The sequence below is a fragment of the Trachypithecus francoisi genome, unplaced genomic scaffold (assembly GCF_009764315.1).
Source record: "Trachypithecus francoisi isolate TF-2019V2 unplaced genomic scaffold, Tfra_2.0 Lachesis_group0, whole genome shotgun sequence".
Classification (NCBI taxonomy): domain Eukaryota; kingdom Metazoa; phylum Chordata; class Mammalia; order Primates; family Cercopithecidae; genus Trachypithecus; species Trachypithecus francoisi.
The window spans coordinates 130,455,967-130,475,007 of NW_022681453.1; the positions used below are offsets into that span (position 1 = coordinate 130,455,967).

At 41.4% G+C, this 19,041-nt stretch overlaps 1 protein-coding gene across 3 annotated transcripts in view; it reads right to left on the bottom strand.

Moving 5' to 3' along the window:
* MCF2L2 (MCF.2 cell line derived transforming sequence-like 2) overlaps positions 1-19,041 on the bottom strand; it is a 252,757-nt gene that overhangs the window by 19,316 nt on the left and 214,400 nt on the right. For 2 of the 3 annotated variants that reach the window (XM_033211822.1, XM_033211820.1), the window contains 4 exons: positions 15,941-16,066; positions 7,329-7,544; positions 5,920-6,012; positions 5,668-5,746 (listed from right to left, as the gene is read on the bottom strand). In XM_033211822.1, coding sequence (XP_033067713.1) covers positions 5,668-5,746; positions 5,920-6,012; positions 7,329-7,544; positions 15,941-16,066 — 514 coding nt within the window. The remainder of the gene's footprint in view (positions 1-5,667; positions 5,747-5,919; positions 6,013-7,328; positions 7,545-15,940; positions 16,067-19,041) is intronic. The other variant, XM_033211821.1, reaches the window with a different exon arrangement.

Below are 19,041 nucleotides of genomic sequence, written 5' to 3' on the forward strand. Positions count from 1 at the left end.
TGTTAGATGGGTAGATTGTAAAAATTTTCTCCCATTCTGTAGGTTGCCTGTTCACTCTGATGGTAGTTTCTTTTGCTGTGCAGAAGCTCTTTAGTTTAATTAGATCCCATTTGTCAATTTTGGCTTTTGTTGCCATTGCTTTTGGTGTTTTAGTCATGAAGTCCTTGCCCATGCCTCTGTCCTGAATGATATTGTCTAGGTTTTCTTCTAGGGTTTTTGTGGTTTCAGGTCTAACACTTAAGTCATTAATCCATCTTGACTTAATTTTTGTATAAGGTGTAAGGAAGGGATCCAGTTTCAGCTTTCTACATATGGTTAGCCAGTTTTTCCAGCACCATTTATTAAATAGGGAATCCTTTCCCCATTTCTTGTTTTTGTCAGGTTTGTCAAAGATCAGATGGTTGCAGATGTGTGGTATTATTTCTGAGAGCTCTGTTCTGTTCCATTGGCCTATATCTCTGTTTTGGTACCAGTACCATGCTGTTTTGGTTACTGTAGCCTTGTAGTATAGTTTGAAGTCAGGTAGCATGATGCCTCCAGCTTTGTTCTTTTGGCTTAGGATTGTCTTGGCAATGCGGGCTCTTTTTTGGTTCTATATGAACTTTAAAGTAGTTCTTTCCAATTCTGTGAAGAAAGTCTTTGGTAGCTTGATGGGGATGGCATTGAATCTATAAATTACCTTGGGCAGTATGGCCATTTTCATGATACTGATTCTTCCTATCCATAAGCATGGTATGTTATTCCATTTGTTTGTGTCCTCTTTTATTTCACTGAGCAGTGGTTTGTAGTTCTCCTTGAAGAGGTCCTTGACATCCCTTGTAAGTTGGATTCCTAGTTATTTTATTCCCTTTGAAGCAATTGTGAATGGGAATTCACTCATGATTTGGCTCTCTGTTTGTCTGTTACTGTTGTATAGGAATGCTTGTGATTTTTGCACATTGATTTTGTATCCTGAGACTTTGCTGAAGTTGCTTATCAGCTTAAGGAGATTTTGGACTGAGATGATGGGGTTTTCTAAATATACAATCATGTCATGTGCACACAGGGACCATTTGACTTCCTCTTTTCCTAACTGAATACCCTTTATTTCTTTCTCCTGCCTGATTGCCCTGGCCAGAACTTCCAACACTATGTTGAATAGGAGTGGTGAGAGAGGGCATCCCTGTCTTGTGCCAGTTTTCAAAGGGAATGCTTCCAGTTTTTGCCCATTCAGTATGATATTGGCTGTGGGTTTGTCATAAATAGTTCTTATTATTTTGAGATATGTTCCATCAATACCTAGTTTATTGAGAGTTTTTAGCATGAAGTGCTGTTGAATTTTGTCAAAGGCCTTTTCTGCATCTATTGAGATAATCATGTGGTTTTTATCTTTGGAGAACACTGGAAATTAAATGATGGCTTGCAGCAATCTGGAGAGCATTTATTCAAGAAAAATGGCTGTGTCTCAGTATGAACAGTGAGCTTTTTAACTTGACCTATTTCTATCCTTCCCTTCCTTGGGGGTAGCCTTAGAAATGAACAGCCTGCAATGATGGTGAAAATCAGCAGTCTGGCAGCCATGGGAGGGGCAGAACAGGAATGGGGGACCTACGGAGCCTCAGTCTTATAGAATTATCATTATTTGACCTGTCCAGGGGTTTCTAGGAATACCCCACCTGCAAGGCTGTCTTTATTAGGCCTGACTCAGAACTTGCCCAATGTGAAAAGTCTTTTCCCCAAAGGCCTTTGTAGAAAATGATTACAGGCAATTGTTTAACTTCTTGGTTGCTTGAGGTATTGGTTAACAGTGGGGCAAACATGGGCTAATCAAGAAATTTAAAAGGGAAAGCTCAGGAATAAGATGCTCATAGAGGCTTGTAAAGGCTCCAAAATATTTGTGAGACTCTAGAAGACCATGCACACATTTCCTGTGAATATGTTCAGGACAGATCTGAGAAGGCCCCATGATCTTACCTCTGGCTTATCTTGATGATCTGCACAGACAGAAAGTGAAGGCTAGGCTAGAACTGTCAAGTGCCAGGCTGAGTGAGAAGGTGTGCCCTAATGTGCACACAGAGCCCCTTGGCAAAGACTAGAAGACTTATTGGTTTCAGATGTTTAAAGAAATCTCTGTCGTGTCATTAGTATTTAAATCACTAAGCTAACTGAGCACAGGCTTCAATGGCTGCACATAAATACAGACTTCACAGAATTTGTTTAGAAAAGTCACTAAAACAAACAACAATAAACAGTAACAACAACAAACAGGAAAGGTGGGAAAGTCCAATTTCCAGAGTTGCTACATTATGTTATTTAAAATGTCCAATCTTAACAGAAAATTATGAGACATATAAAGAAATAAGAAAATGCAGTCTATACCCAGGGAAAAAGCAAAACCAGTCAACAGAAACTGTTCTGAGGCCGGGTGCTGTGGTTCATGCCTGTAATCCCAGTACTTCAGGAGGCTGAGGCAGGCGGATTACCTGAGGTCTGGAGTTCAAGACCAGCCTGACCAACATGGTGAAACCCCATCTATACAAAAAAAAAAAAAATACAAAAATTAGCTGGACATGGTGGCGTGCACCTGTAATCCCAGCTACTTGGGAGGCTGAGGCAGAAGAATCGCTTGAACCCAGGAGGCAGAGGTAGCAGTGAGCCGAGATTTCACCACTGCACTCTAGTCTGGGCTACAGAGCAAGGCTCTGTCTCAAAAAAGAAAGAAAGAAAGAGAAAGAACAAAAGAAAGAAAGAGAGAGAGAAAGAAAGAAAATAGCTCTTCCTGAGGAAGCCAAGATATTGACCTTACTAGACCAATACTTTAAATGAACTATTTTTACATGTTCAAGAAGTTAAAGGAAATCAAATATAAAAACTAAAGGAAAGTAAAAGAACAAATCCTCATTAAATAGAGAATATAAATATTTGTTTTAAAGGACCAAACAGAAATTCTAGATTTCAAAAGTATAATTGAATGAGAAATTCACTAGAGTGGCTAGGTAGCAGATCTGAGTAGGCAGAAGAAAGTATGAGAGAACTCAGATATAGGTTAATTGAAGCTATCCAGTCTGAGGAAGAGAAAGAAAGAGGAATGAAGGAAAAATGAATAGAGCCTCAGAGACCACGAGATACTTTCAAGCAAGCTAATAATGCATAATGGCAGTCTCAGAAGGAGAGAGGGGTAAATGGGCTAAAATAATATTTAAAGAAACAATGGCTGAATATTTCCCAAATTTGATGAAAAACATTAATCTATACCTTCAAGAAAGTGTATAAACCCCAAAAAATATAAATTCAAAGAGATCAAGATCCGCACCTAGATATATCATAAACTGTCAACAAAGACAATGAAAGAATCTTGAAAGCAGCAAGCATACAGAAGGACGCTTCAGTAAGATTAACAACTGATTTCTATCAGAAATCACAGAATCCAGAAGGCAATGGCATGACATATTCAAAGTGCTTAAAAAAGAAAAAGAGTGTCAACAAAGAATTCTATACCTAAAGGCAATTTATTTTCAACAACGATGCCAAGACCATTCAAAGTGGGCAAAGAATAGTTTTTCCAATCAATGGTTCTGGGACAATGGATATCCACATGTAAAAAAATGAACTTGGGTCCCTAATTCACATCATATACAAAAATTAACTCAGAATGAGTCAAAGACTTAACTGTAAGAAGTAGAACTATAAACTCTTTGCAAAGAACACTATCAAGAGAGTAAAAAGACAATGCACAGTATGGGAAAAAATACTTGCAAATAATATATCTGATAAAAGTCCAGTATCCAGAATAACCATAAAATGACAAGTCAATTAAAAAACATACAAAGGAGTTAATAGACATTTCTACAAAGAAGATACACCAATGACCAATATGCATGTTAAAAGATGCTCAACATCACTAGCCATGAGGGAAATGTAAATCAAAATCACAATGAGATACCAGTACATGTCCACTAGGATGGCAATAATAATGATAATAATAAGGTTATTTTATTTATTTTTTTTTTTGAGATGGAGTCTCGCTCTGTCACCCAGGCTGGAGTGCTGTGGCTGGATCTCAGCTCACTGCAAGCTCCGCCTCCCGGGTTCACGCCATTCTCCTGCCTCAGCCTCCCGGGTAGCTAGGACTACAGACACCGCCACCTCGCCCGGCTAGTTTTTTGTAGTTTTTAGTAGAGACGGGGTTTCACCGTGTTAGCCAGGATGGTCTCGGTCTCCTGACCTCGTGATCCGCCCGTCTCGGCCTCCCAAAGTGCTGGGATTACAGGCTTGAGCCACCGCACCCGGCAATAATAAGGTTATTATAATGAACAATAAAAGTGTTAGTAAGGAAATGGAGAGAATTGAACCCAACTATTATATTGCTGGTGTGAATGTGAAATGGTGGTATTGTTTTGAAAGATGATTTGGAAGTTCCTCAGAAAGTTAACAAAAGTTACCATATGGTCTGGCAATTCCACATACATACACCCAAGAAAATTGGAAATAAAGATTCATGCAAAAATCTGTACACAAATATCCATAGCAGGTTTACTTACAGTATCCAAAAAGGGGAAAAAACCCAAATCTGCATCAACTAATGAATGGATAAACAAAGATGGTATATCCATACAATGGACTGTTATTCAGCCATAAAAATGTATGAAGTACTGATAGATACTACAACATAAATGAAACTTAAAAAAATATGCCAAGTGAAAGAAGCTAGACAGAAAGGGCCGTATATGTAATGTGTAGAGGAAAATCCAATAGAGACAGGAAATACATTAGTGATTGCCAGGGGCTAGGGGAAGAGGAAAGATAGAGAATGATTGTTAATTGGTACAGAATTTTTTTGTTGGGAGAGAGTTACAAAAATATTTTGGAAGTAGAATTAGAATTAGGTTGTTAAATATTTTAAAACAAAAACCAGACGGGCATGGTGGCTCACGCCTGTAATCCCAGCACTTTGGGAGGCCGAGGCAGGCGGATCACGAGGTCAGGAGATTAAGACCATCCTACCCAACATGGTGAAAACCTGTCTCTACTAGAAATACAAAAATTAGCCAGACGTGGTGGCACACCTGTAGTCCCAGCTATTCGGGAGGCTGAGGCAGGAGAATCACTTGAACCTGGAAGGCAGAGGTTGCAGTGAGCCTAGATGGAGCCACTGCACTTCAGCCTGGGCGACAGGAGCAAAAACTCCATCTCAAAACAAAACAGAAAACAAAAGTAAAAAGTAAAAAAAAATAGAATTAGACTAGGGATGGTTACTGAGCCTTGTGAATAGTCTAAAACCCACTGAATTGTATACTTTAAGACAGTAAATTTTATGGTATGTTAATTATATCTTGATGTTTTAAAAAAGTAGTACAGTGTCTGAAAGGTAGTAGTGGCCATTTGAATCTCTGTTAACATTTTCTTGGGTGGCCTTCAGATTTTTGATTAAGAAGTTGACCTTGGCAATTAGGTGGTGGGGGGCACACAACCAAAAGGGACAAACCAGCACAACCACACACAATCACACAACCCCTCACCTCCACCACAGTCGAAAGCAAGCACAGGTGCTTCCAGGGACTGTGAAAATGTAGCCACATTTGTTTTCCCAGCAAACCATTTTCTTTAACAATATCCCCAATTTGCATATCCCCCACTGAGCTGAAATCAGTATAACTCTACAGGTGAAAGTCAGCAGGGGTAACCTACCTGTAACATTATTTTGTTGTTCCATCAATAATTTACTTATTTCTGAAAACCAACAGTCTCTGATTTCTTTTGAAGCTGCCTGCAATTACACATAAGAAAACACTATGAGTATAAGACTACCCTGAGTATTAATTGCAGAGTTTTTATTCTCCCAGTGACCGTTAGAATAATGAGATAGAAAACACTCATCAAGTTGTGGGAACACAATAAGGAAAGAGTAGAGGAGACCCATGGGGAAGGCATGAGCTTTACCTGCAGGATGTATTTCTCAAGTCCATTTCGACTGGCAATTTCAAACTTTCTATGGCTCCCCCTTCCAAGCTCGCGAATTGAAAGTGTCGTCAACTATTATAAAGAGGGAAGAGAAATGTTTTATACCATCGTTTTCTGATTTTAAAATAGTCCCTGTCAATCACTCTAATCCTTTCTATCCCTGACAGCTCTCTTCTTTCATCTTCCTTTCAAGTTTTTGCTTTCCTCTCTTAATCACCCCAAGACAGCATAAAACACAATCTGGTACAGTATCTTCTGTCTCATCTGCTTCAGAAGGTAACACAGACTGTCAACTTTCCACTGTATCTTTCTGCAGGAGGCGCTGCAGCCCTCAACCTTTCAGTGAAGAGACCATTTCTCCTTCAACACCTATTTTACAACTTTCTACATAATAGTAACTGAACAAGGATCCATTAAGAAACATAAGCAACAAGGCCAGGTGTGGTGGCTCATGCCCCTGTAATCAGTCCTGTAATTCCAGCACTTTGAGAGGCCTAGGTAGGTGGATCACCTGAGGCCAGGAGTTCGAGACCAGCCTGACCAACATGGGGAAACTCTTTCTCTACTAAAAATACAAAATTAGCTGGGTGTGTTGGTGCGCACCTGTAATCCCAGCTACGCGGGAGGCTGAGGTAAGAGAATTGCTTGAACCAGGGAGGCAGAGGTTGCAGTTAGCCAAGATCATGCCATTGCACTCCTGCCTAGGCAACAAGAGCAAAACTCTGTCTCAAAAAAAAAAAAAAAAGAAAAAAGAAAAGGAAACATAAATAACAAAGGCTACTATGAACAAATTAACAGCTTTAATCACAAGAGCATAAATGTATAGGTGTGTGGCTCCCATATGTGTGTGTGTGTGTGTGTGTGTGTGTGTGTGTGTGTGTGTGTGTGTGTGTACCTGATAGCTAACTGGCTATACAGATAGCTAAACAGATTCTAAACAGGCGAGAAAACAATGCTTGGTGTGGGCCTGGGTCCCTTAGACCCCAAGGTCAGGACAATGCCTACACTTAGACACAAAGATGCACCACTGAGAAGGGCAAATCTAAGATGAAATCCAGTCCATGTTCTCACCACTATGCCTTTCACCTCTCTTTCACCTCTTTGCCTGGAGGAAAGAGGGTACTTTTACTAATTAGTTTGTCCAGACCGGCTACCATACAGTCTTTTTTCTCTAGTACAAAGGCATCTCCTATGCCAGCCCTGGCCCTGTCTAGAGACTGATTGTAAGCTCTGACCCTGGAGTCAGACATGGATTCTAGCCGTGTGGTGTGGTATTTGGCAAGTTAACTTCACCTCTCTGCACTGTAGCTTCCTCATCTGTAAAACAAGGAAACAATCTCTCTGTTTCTGCACAGGGCAACTCCCAGATGCAACAGGACTCCCTTTACCTTCATGGCCTTCTTGAAGCTGTAATGAGGAGACAATCCCTGGTCCCCAGGCTCCATTCGTATCTTACAGAACACTATTCCCCTTTCAAATAGGTAGATTTGCCTCTGGCTGGGCTTAAATCGAATCAAATCCTTCATTTTATAACGATCCTTGTGAATTGTCCAGACGCTGAAAGGGCCGTGCAGCAACAGCTTGCCTAGTTTTCCAATATCATCCTTTTGGAAACACACATACAGGAAAAGAAGCTGTAAAATTACTTGACAGAGAAAGAAGCCTTTGTGGCCTGTTTTCAAATTTTAGAAAGCATGCTTCTTTGAAGTTTACAATTCTAACAGTGCTATTCAGGCTGATATGTCACTAAATCAAACCTACAATTTTGTGAGCTTCACTGAGTGTGGCACTGTTTAGTTATACAAATCAATTTAGCTATGAAAGGTAATGCTACACGTAAAGAATGCTAGAAATACTTGAGCTAGAGATAGAGGGCTGTGATATTTTTGACTCAGTTAATTTTTAACTAGCAGAATTCAATTTCCTCTGCACTATGTTTGATACGTGACAGTCTCCTTCAAAGGGACAAGAAATTAACATTTCAGTTATGTCCAGGAGAGACAGAATTTTGGCTGCATTATGGACCCATGAGCATCTGTGTGTTCCATCTGCATCCTAACTTCTGCTTCAGGTATATGAGAATCTGAGAACATGAAGCTTTTTCTGAAAAGAGAAAGTTTAGTATGATCTAATCTTCATTACATTGTAATGGAAATATTAACTGCATTCAACTCTGGGTTTTTCAGAGTGAGTCAACAGTGCCAAGATAATACCAAATGACAGTTAAAAGTCTGTTTGACTCTAGGTATATACTGAGTTGCCTCTCTCTCCACCAGCAAGGCTGCCTTTGTCATATGTCTGGTTGAAAGTCCAAATGAGATGACCCTGCCTTCTCTGAGCTCTCTTCAAAAGACAGTGGGCTAAGACGAGCTGGGAGTGAGACATTTTATCTGGCATTTTTCAAAACTTTGATTGCTTAAAGCAGATAAGAATTCATTTCCCTGAATAAAAACACCAAAAGGAACAAATTATTTGAAGGGGACAAAGACAAAGAAACCTCCCTAAGTGACCTCTAGCTGAGATCAATCCTTATGATTCCTGAGTTAATACCGGAAATACGTACTCCATTCATCATTCATTGGGCATTTTTATAATTTATAGTTTATATGTTAGGCAAACTTTAGGTATTTTTTTTTTAAAAAAAGAATTGACTTAACTTCTGAAACATTAAAAGAAAAACTTCAAGAGCAATAAACTCTAGTCATTTCTATGGTGTCTATGGCGTTATTTTCTATGTTAATTTTTTATTTTCTTCTTTGGAAAATTTATATATGTCGACTGCGGTGAATAAAACCCTCAAACGTCCAGCAACGAGGCCTTCTTTCCTAAAAGCCAATGCTCCTGTTCTGTGTTAACAGTTCACCACATTCCAAAACAGAAGGGTGGATAGGCCCATGAGGACCCTGGAGAATTTTTTCACTCTATCTGCATCCATCAAGGACCCACTTAAATGTAATCACTACAGACCTTAGTGATTGCTTTTTCCTTTAAACCCATTCAATTCATACTCAGTATCGACATAAATAGTGCAGGAAGTATGTTTTAGTAAAAACAACTGGTAGAAGTAGATACTTAATATTTGCTGCATAAACCAATGTTATCAGCACAGGTTGAGCATCCATAATTTAAAAAATCTGAAATCCTCCAACATCTGGAACTTTCTGAGAACCAATATGACACTGGAGGTGAAAAATTCCATACCTGCCCACATGTGATGGGTGGCAGTCAAAACACAGTCAAAATTTTGCTTCACGCACAAAATTATTTTTTATTCATTTATTTTTTTGAGATGGAGTCTTGCTCTGTTGCCCAGGCTGGAGTGCAGTGGCGCAACCTTGGCTCACTGCAATCTCTGTATCCTGAGTTCAAGGGACTCTCCTGCCTCAGCCTCCTGAGTAGCTGGGATTACAGGCGTGCATCACCATGCCCGGCTAATTTTTGTATTTTCAGTAGAGCCGGGGTTTCAGCATGTTGGCCAGGCTGGTCTTGAACTCCTGATCTCTGGTGATCTGCCCGCCTTGGCCTCCCAAAGTGCTTGGACTACAGGTATGACCAACTGCACCCAGCCTTCATGCACAAAATTCTTTAAAACATGTAAAATTACCTTTAGTCTAACTGTATAAGGTATACATGAAACATAAATGAATTTCGTGTTTAGACTTGGGTTTCATCCCCAACATAACTCAATATGTATATGCAAATATTCCAATCCTCCTCTAAAAAAAAAAAGTCCAAAACACTTTTGGTCTCAAGCATTTTGGCTAAGGGATATTCAAACTTGTAGTTTCTATCTTATAATGTATTCACTCTCTACCTCACTTTAAACATTTGACACATCTTAGAGAAATACATACAGTATAGGCAGATAGAAAATAACTGAGAGAATTAGGGTGAAGAAAAAACAAAGAAGTTGGGAGCTTGGCGCCTGCCTGTAGCCGCAACTACTTGGGAGGCTGAGGCAGGAGGATCACTCGAGTCCATGAGTTGGAGACCAGCCTGGGCAACATAGGGAGATCCCCATCCCTAAAAATAAAGATAATAAATCAGATGAACTGTTCCAGAAGGTGTAGAAGATGAAAGAAAAGATGAAGAGGTTATATGTAAAATGCATATAATAAAGTCGTTTAAACTTGCTGCAGACTTGGCTCTGACTTTCTAATAGCAATACAGAGGGAAACATGGTGAATGATGTGATTTATTGTGTCTGAAGACATACACAAACAAGTTGTTCAGGAAAAGCACAGCTATTCCTGTTAAGCTATAAGAAACATTTCCCCAATGATATGTTGTCACTGAGCAACATCCTCAACCACGCTCTATGTTAGAAAGAGGAACATGTTTTAGGTAAAGCTGCTCATAAGAACACATGTGGTCAGTGTGGAGGCTCAGCTGTCAAAGTAATTCTAGAAGAGGCTAGGATGACGGGGGAAGGGGAATAAGTCCAGGTGTCCTCTCTCTCTAATGACTTGTGGAAGATGGGGTGACATGAGTTAAGGCATCCGCAAGGCTACAGACTATTACTATAGAGGAAACAGCCCCAACCAGAAATGCTGAAGAGGCAGCCTCAGGCAGCTAGGTTTGTGCTTTATTACCTCTGAACCTTCCTTCTCACCCCATCCACAGCCATGCTGCTGTACCTTCATAGGCAAGTTTTGAGGTTCTCACAGACATGAGATTTTGGGGGAACACTCTTCAACCCAGTACAGAGGCATTACTGAACGAACTCTTTGGATGAATCAGTATTCCCTCACAGCGATGAGTATTTTGCTTCCTGTCCCCTACTCCCAAGCACCACTAAATGCCAATAAATAAATACTAGGGAAGGCCAATGAATAAATAAATACCAGGGAACACGTATCTGAAAGAGATTGTGCAACGTGGCCTCTGACCTTGAGATCAATTACAGTCTAGTTGGAAAGAAAAGGTACACATGACGGAAAAGGTCATTCTTGCTCCTACTCAGGGATGTGAATTCAGAGAGGCACCAGCAGCTGACCATAGGGCCCCCAGCATAAAACAATGTGCCAGGGGTTGGAGGTGGCAATGTGGTATCTCCCTGAAATGAAGAAAACAGGAGGATGCAGTGACCAGCAGGAGATGGGGCTGTGAGATGCTTTAGGGGAAAGCAGGCAGTGGAATAAACAAAAAGGAAACAACTATGAAGAAGGTGAGTCATTAGAAATTATGAGGAAGAGGAAGATACTGACGGAAGGGAAAAGAACAGTCAGTAGGTGGTAAGAGGAGGGGCGAGCAGGCATGTGGGTGCACTTGACACATACAGGCAGGGCACATGGGTAAGAACCCCGTTTCCCTCCCCAGGCCCAGGCCCCAGAGCTGCTGTGGATCCCAGGTTTGTTCAGTTCCCATCTCCATGAGCCTGGCTTTGCCATCATGACTTTGCCATCGTGACTTCTTGAGACGCCGCAGGTCAGCTTTCCAGTAAGCCCATTATCACCGGAAGTGACTGGAGGGAGTCGCTGGGTCTTTCAAGTCTGGCAGAAACATAATGGGCGCATATCCTCTGGGTCATATTGCACAATTGTTCTCAGACCACACATATGACGGGATTGCCCATCTCCACGCCCAAGGTCCAATCTCCAGCGGGTGAGCACATGCCCTACGCGGTGCTGATGAAGAGCAGGCACACATGCTTCACTGTCATCACGGTGTGTGCTGTGTGGAGCTACTCCGCCTCCAACAGGAAGCTGCAGGGACATTCCCTGAGCAGGAGCAAGAATGACCTTTTCCGTCATGTGTACCTTTTCTTTCCAACTAGACTGTAATTGATCTCAAGGTCAGAGGCCACGTTGCACAACCTCTTTCAGATACGTGCTCCCTGGTATTTATTTATTCATTGGCCTTCCCTAGTATTTATTTATTGGCATTTAGTGGTGCTTGGGAGTAGGGGACAGGAAGCAAAATACTCATCACTGTGAGGGAATACTGATTTATCCAAGGAGTTCGTTCAGTAATGCCTCTGTACTGGGTTGAAGAGTGTTCCCCCAAAATCTCATGTCTATGAGAACCTCAAAATATGACCTTATTAGGAAAGAGGGTCTTTGCGGATATAATTGGTTAAGATGGGGTTGCATTTGGTTAGGATGGGTCCAAATCCAATGACTAGTGTCCTTATCAAAAGAGAAAACAAAGAAATGGAGATGCACGCTGAAGGAACAGCCATGGGAGGGCAGAGGCAGAAATTGGAGTAGGGCAGCTGTCAGTCAAGGAACTCCAAGAATTGCCGGCAGTCACCGGAAGCTCAGAAGAGGTAAGGAAGGATTCTTCCTGAGAGCCTTCAGAGGGAACGTGGGCCTGCTCACACCTTGACTTTGGACGTCTAGCCTTCAAAACTGTGAGAGAACGAATTTCTGTTGTTTGAAGTCAAGTCGTTTGTGGTTCTTTGAGACATCAGCCCTAGGAAACGAATATACTCCCAACTGTTTTCCACTAGTAACAAAGAAGTGTGGCCATGTCACACGGTGTGTGGAAGAACCTGATGGTTGTGAACTCAGAGACGGAACATAGGGGCTACCTCAAATGAGCGAGTGATAAGTTAGATGGCCTCCTCTGTACAAGAAGTGATAGCAAAATCAATTAGTAAATGCTACCATTTTCATGCCTGGGCATTCTGTAGGTCAGAGCCCTGATACAAGGATTTCAAATGTGACTATATTGGCCAAATGAAGAGTCTGGCTGAGAGACTGAATCTAGGGAAGCTGCCCTCAGGAAGAGCTTCTTTTGGGTGCCCACGTTTCCATTCCTGGTAGTAAGAGTTAATGTGACTGTCACAAACTTATTGCACAAAGAAGCAGGAAACATCTGTATAAATGGATCCACACAGAGCCTGAGTCCAGAAATGAAAAGCAGAAGCTGTTGGAGCCTGTGATTACAATAGCCAGGGGCAAAAAGGTTTCTTCCTTTCCAGCCTGAGCAGGTCTCCATATAACTTACCACTAGGGCTATTTATTCGGCATCTGCTGGGTGCCAGGCACAGTGCTTGGTGCCTTACCCATCATTTAATCCTCATTTACTCCCGGCAACCGCCTGCGATACAGGTATTATGGGGGAGGGGTGGAGGGCGGAATGAACAAGATACTTTGCCTGGGTCACTAGGATTATTTACTTAGCCCTATCTCTGCAGCTAACACTGGTAAGGAAAGAGGAAACTGCAATAGAAATAAAATCCTGGCCCTAGCCCACAATGAACTTGCAATACAAATACATCCTTTAGTGGTTTATATAAATTTGTTTCAAAAACGAAGACTGTTTCATTCAATCTTTACAATTCAACTTTGGAACTTGTCCCTGGCAAGTCAGAATTTGAATGCATCTCTATTATGCATTGGATTTGAAAAAAAACTTTTTTTTTTTTTTGCAAATGAATAAAGAAAATTATATCTCAGTGTTCCACAAAACAAACTTCTTTGGAAAAGAATTTTAAACTTCTGTGATTAAGTTAGACCCAGGACTAACTGAGTATGCATAAAAAGGAGAAAATATAAATATCAGGAGGGATTTTTTTCTAGTTGCTTTCTAGCTGTTTAATTGTGATAATTTAATTATCACATTCAATTTCTTTCCTTTATAAAAACAGGTTAATATTAAATTTCAAGCAGAGACACTAAGAGGTTAAACTCTGGATTCAGCCATGCATATAGCATGTGATTATAAACACCTGTAATAAAACTCTACAAAATGGAGACAAAGAGTCTCAGAATCATTGTTAGTCAACTCTAATCAGAATCAGATAAAGAGTGGAATAGCACCCTGGATAGGAAATGAACAAAAAATAGTCCAAACTGACAGCCATGTAATCTTGAGTGAGTTAACTCTTCTTCCATGGATCTTCTTTTGAATCAGAAGGTTGAAAATTCCAATGCCTACTCCTCCATAATTCAACAGGATTATACAAAACTGTCAGGAGAAATCAGCTAATGTATTAGATGTAAAAGTAAGTTAAGTCTTAGAAAAGGTACCAAAAAGCATCTGGCAAAGGCACAGTTCTGAGGACACATGGTCAAAAAAGGTCCTTTGCTTTGCGTGTAAAATCTCCAAATTCTATAAGCTGGTACATCCTATTTGCACGCAAACTAGCTTGGAATGAAATTAAGGCAGAATATTATTTCCTCATGTTTTAACCATTCTTTTCTCACAGCCTCCTCCTCCTATGTTATTTACACTAAGAGTTTCCTGCTCTGTGTATCATTTCCAGGACATTCATTAGATTCAGGGAAATGAAATTCAATAGGGGTGGCTAACACATGATTCAAGATTTAAAAAAGAACAGAAAGATGCCCCAAATTGACCTAACAAATTGTTCCCTTGACTTTCCTTAGCCGAAGAAGGAAGAATTATTACCAAGAAAATGATCCTTACACACAACGTAACCCTACTCTGCAGTTTATGCATATCCTCTTGAATCATGCATCAGTCATCAGCAGAGGCACCTTGGAGTCCCAGGGGACAGTAACAGCATCATGGCTGGGATCACAGGGTTTGTGGGGCTAAGTTTCTGAGATCTAGGCCCAAGAAATACCAGCATGGGAAGTAAAAATGTCTCATTTTTCGGACCTTAGTAACTTTCATGGTTTGATTTATGACAAAGAAAGAAAAGTCATTTCCTCTACCAAGACCTCATACATGGTATGTTCAAAACCAGACAAAAATGAAAAGAAAAAAAAGGAAAAAGTATAATATAATCACAAGTGACAAAAAAGCAGAAGAAGGGGTCACAGAGATGTGATGTAAGAAGAACTTGGCCTGGCACGGTGGCTCTTGCCTGTAATCCCAGCACTTTGGGAGGTGGAGACAGGTGGAACATGAGGTCAGGAGTTCGAGACCAGGCTGACCAACATGGAGAAGCCCCGTTTCTACTAAAAATACACACACACACACACACAAAATTTATCTGGGCATGGTGACGGGCGTCTGTAATCCCAGCTACTCAGGAGGCTGGGGCGGGAGAATCGCTTGAACCTGGTGGGCAGAGGTTGCAGTGAGTCAAGATTGTGCCATTGCACTCCAGCCTGGGTGACAGAGCAAGACTCTGTCTCAAAAAAAAAAAAAAAAGAAGAACTCAACCTGCCATTGCTGGCTGTGAAGCCATGAGCCACGGAGCGTGGGTGGCCTTTTTAAGCTGGAAAACTCAAGGAGACAGATGCTCGTCTCCACAAAGGAAAGGAAACACCTTAATTTTAGCCCATGAGACTGTGTTGAACTTCTGACCCTGGAACTTCAAAATAATAATAATAATGAATTTGTGCTGGCTCTAAGCCACCAAACTTATGGTAATTTGTTATGACAGTGAAATAAAACAAATACATCTGAATCAAAATCTAGAGTACTTCAAAGTAAAAAACAAAACAAGTCGAATATTAACTATGCTCCAGTCTCAAAGAGATCATACAGTTATACGGGATGTTTTGCCTGGAATGCCTGGAACCAGCCTGCTCCGGATTAACACTGATGCTGGAGCTCAACTCCCCAGTGTTGGCCTCTAAATGCATCTCTTGGGTTTTCATTAGACTATTTGGATTAAGGCATGTACACTGTATACTTTTGGGGCCTCTTCTGGGATCTGTGATATAAAATTGGGGCAAGAATATAGGACCTGTTTCCAAAATACTTTTCTCAGAGAAACTCTGAAACAAGAAAACAAATCTTTCACTATTTTAACAATGCCACGAGTAAGAAAATAAATTGCTCCTCCAGGACTTTTCCTCTGCCCATTTATGTTATGGCCCTTGACTTTCTGGTTTGTCTAGACAGTGGGTCAATCCCACATTCAGAACCCTGAGGAATAAACCCAAGATTCCTGAAGATGCCAAGGGACTGCTTGGAATCTCGTAGCCTGGGTTTACTGAGCGATTTAGGTGACTTTCCTCAGAGTTCAATTTCTTTACCATAGACGATCTCTCTGACTTTGCCAGAGCATTTCCTTGCTGTGTAGTATTGCACCTGCCTTTTGTGTGAGATGCTCTAACGCTGCTATGGAACATACCGGACATTCAGTCACTGCTGCTAGGTCCACAGCCAACTCACAGGACTTGATCAAATCCTCTATCACTGCCAAAGCTTGTTGTAGTTCAGCTGAGAATGCTGAAGCCTTGGTTCTCTTTGGCCCATGCTGTGGAAAACAAATGCCTTGTTGGAAATCAAAAGTATACAATCTGGAAAGCAAAGAAGGAAAACAGGACAGAGATGAGGAGCCAGGGATCCAGCCAACCCTGACTGAGAATGGTGGATATTGATCTGTCTCCCTGCTCCCAAAGCATGGTGGCTAAAGATGCTTGTGGTTTAGGTATATGATATAGAGACAAGCAAAATCATCTACTTCTGTGCATTGTACTAGTGAAGAATGGAGTTCATAAATCATGGAAATTATATTCCTGCTACATAAGAAACATATAGAACTCAGCTTTTTTTTTTTTTTTTTTTTTGAAAGAGAGTTTTACTCTGTTGCCCAGGCTGGAGTGCAGAGGCACGAACTCGGCTCACTGCAACCTCTGCCTCCTGGGTTCAAGCAATTCTCCTGTGTCAGCCTCTTGAGTAGCTGGGATTACAGGTGAGCACCACCATGCCTGGCTAATTTTTGCATTTTTAGTAGAGACAGGGTTTTGCCATGTTGACCAGGCTGGTCTCGAACTCCTAACCTCAGGTGATCCGCCCCCCTCTTGGCCTCCCAAAGTGCTGGAATTACAGGCATGAGCCACTGCGCCTGGCCAGAATTCAGCTTTTTTAAAGCACGGAAAAACCTAGCTCCTTTTAAGTAGGCTTCTCTCTCTTTTATACCCCTATTCCCTGGGGCTTATTGAAAAAAAAAAAAAAAAAAAACCATATGACCGGGCACAGTGGCTCACACCTGTAATCCCAGCAGTTTGGGAAACTGAGACAGTCAGACAATCAGAGCACTGTAGGTCAGGAGTTTGAGACCAGCCTGGCCAACATGGTGAAACTCCATCTCTACTAAAAATACAAACATTAGCTTAGTGTGGTGGCGGGCGCCTGTAATCCCAGCTACTTGGGAGGCTGAGACAGGAGAACTGCCTGAACCCAGGAGGCAGAGGTTGCAGTGAGCCCAGATTGTACCATTGCACTCCAGCCTGGGTAACAAGAGCGAAACCCTGTCTCAAAAAAAAAAAAAAAAAAAAAAATTGGCTGGGTGTGGTGGTGTGGGCCTATAATCCCAGCTACTCAGGAGGCTGAGGCAGGAGAATTGCTTGAACCCGGGAGGCAGAGTTTGCAGTGAGCCAAGATTGCGCCAGTGTACTCCAGCCTGGGCAACAAAGTGAGACCTTGTCACACACACACACACACACACACACACACACACACACACAAAGACAAATAAAAAGAATACAATCTGAGTATCATATTCCTGTATTTAATGTGAAAGCTTTATTCCTATGGGTAAAATTATACTTAAAATCATCCCAGAGGAGGACATTTGTAAACTCCTATAGAGACAAAGAACTCCACAGAGACTGCTATGTGGAAATTTACTAATGATTTACATGTAAAAGCCATAACATCATATTTGCACACTGAATCTCCCCTGACTCTGTTCTTCCTTCCTCCACTATCCCTGGCCCTCCCTATATTGCACCCCATTACAGATTTGCACACTGAATCTCCCCCGACTCTGTTCTTCCTTCCTCCACTGTCCCTGGCCCTCCCCATATTGCACCACCATTACAGATGCCAAAGAGATAAGCCAGCGCTCTGTACCTCCCAAACACAGAGACTCAGCATTCAGCGGAAAAGCAGTAACTAATTAAACAGATCAATGTTCCAATTATAACCACAGTGACATTTAGGATGTGATTGGGATGACTGTTTCAGCTCAAAAGGCTTTTGCATGGGCTTGTGGTATTTTATCTCCCTGCTATCAACATGCTGTATCTATCTGTTACCTGGTAAATACACATAAAAAAATTTTTGGTTTATTCAATGTATTTTTTTAACATCTCAATTTCTACAATAAAGAACAGCTAGCCCCTTTGCTGCTCCCCATCTAGCCCTGACTCTTTTTGTGCTCTACAGCACAATGTAGTCAAAGGGTTTAATATTGTCTTAATCTATGCAGAAGCACTGGGTATTTGCATCTTTGGATAAGAGACATGAGTCACAGGGCTGATGAATGGAACAGATCATGCTGCTGCCTCTGAACAACGTACCATGGATTCGTCGCTTCTCATTCATAATAAAGAAACTTCACTTCTTGGTAAGACTACAGACTCTCACCTGAATTTATTTTAACATCATCAGTAAGGGATTAAGAGTTCTTGGCAGGGCTCAGTGGCTCATGCCTGTAATCCCAGCACTTTGGGAGGCCGAGGGCGGTGGATCACGATGTCAGGAGTTCAAGACCAGCCTGGCCAATGTCATGAAATCCCATCTCTACTAAAAATACAAAAATTATCCAGGTGTGGCAGTGGGTGCCTGTTATCCCAGCTACTCAGGAGGCTGAGGCAGGATAATAGCTTGAACCCGGGAGGTGGAGGTTGCAGTGAGCAGAGACCATGCCATTGCACTCTAGCCTGGGTGACAGAGCAAGACTCTGTCTCAAAAAAATAAACAAATAAACAATTTTTTTTTAAAAGTTCCTATACCAGGCATCTTTCTCCTTACCTAACACTGAATGCTCAGTTTCCTTTCAGATCCTCATCTGCTCCTATGCCCCTTCCTTCCACTAACCCTCCTTCACAAAACATGAGGTGGCTAGGGTTTTGAATTGTATAATATAGGTTTCAGAAAAATCCTTAAAAACATTATTAAACTCCTCTAACTAGCTCCTCTTGCTCCCGGCTGTAAAAATACTACCTGTGTCCTGAGCTGCTTCTGTTTTCAAGGGGTCCTTGTCGTCCATTCTGAGCAGAAAGGGCATGCAAATGACTGACCCATGAGACATGTCTCAAGTGTTTCTTGCTAAAACTAGAATATTCTATAGAAAATGGAAGAGAAACCCCACTGCTAAACCACAGATTTCTTTCCAACCTGGTGTGGTCACAGTCACCATTTCTTCTAAGGGAACTTTGGCAGACTCTTGGAGTTCACAGACACACACACACACACAGAGGAGAACAAGGCATAACACATACA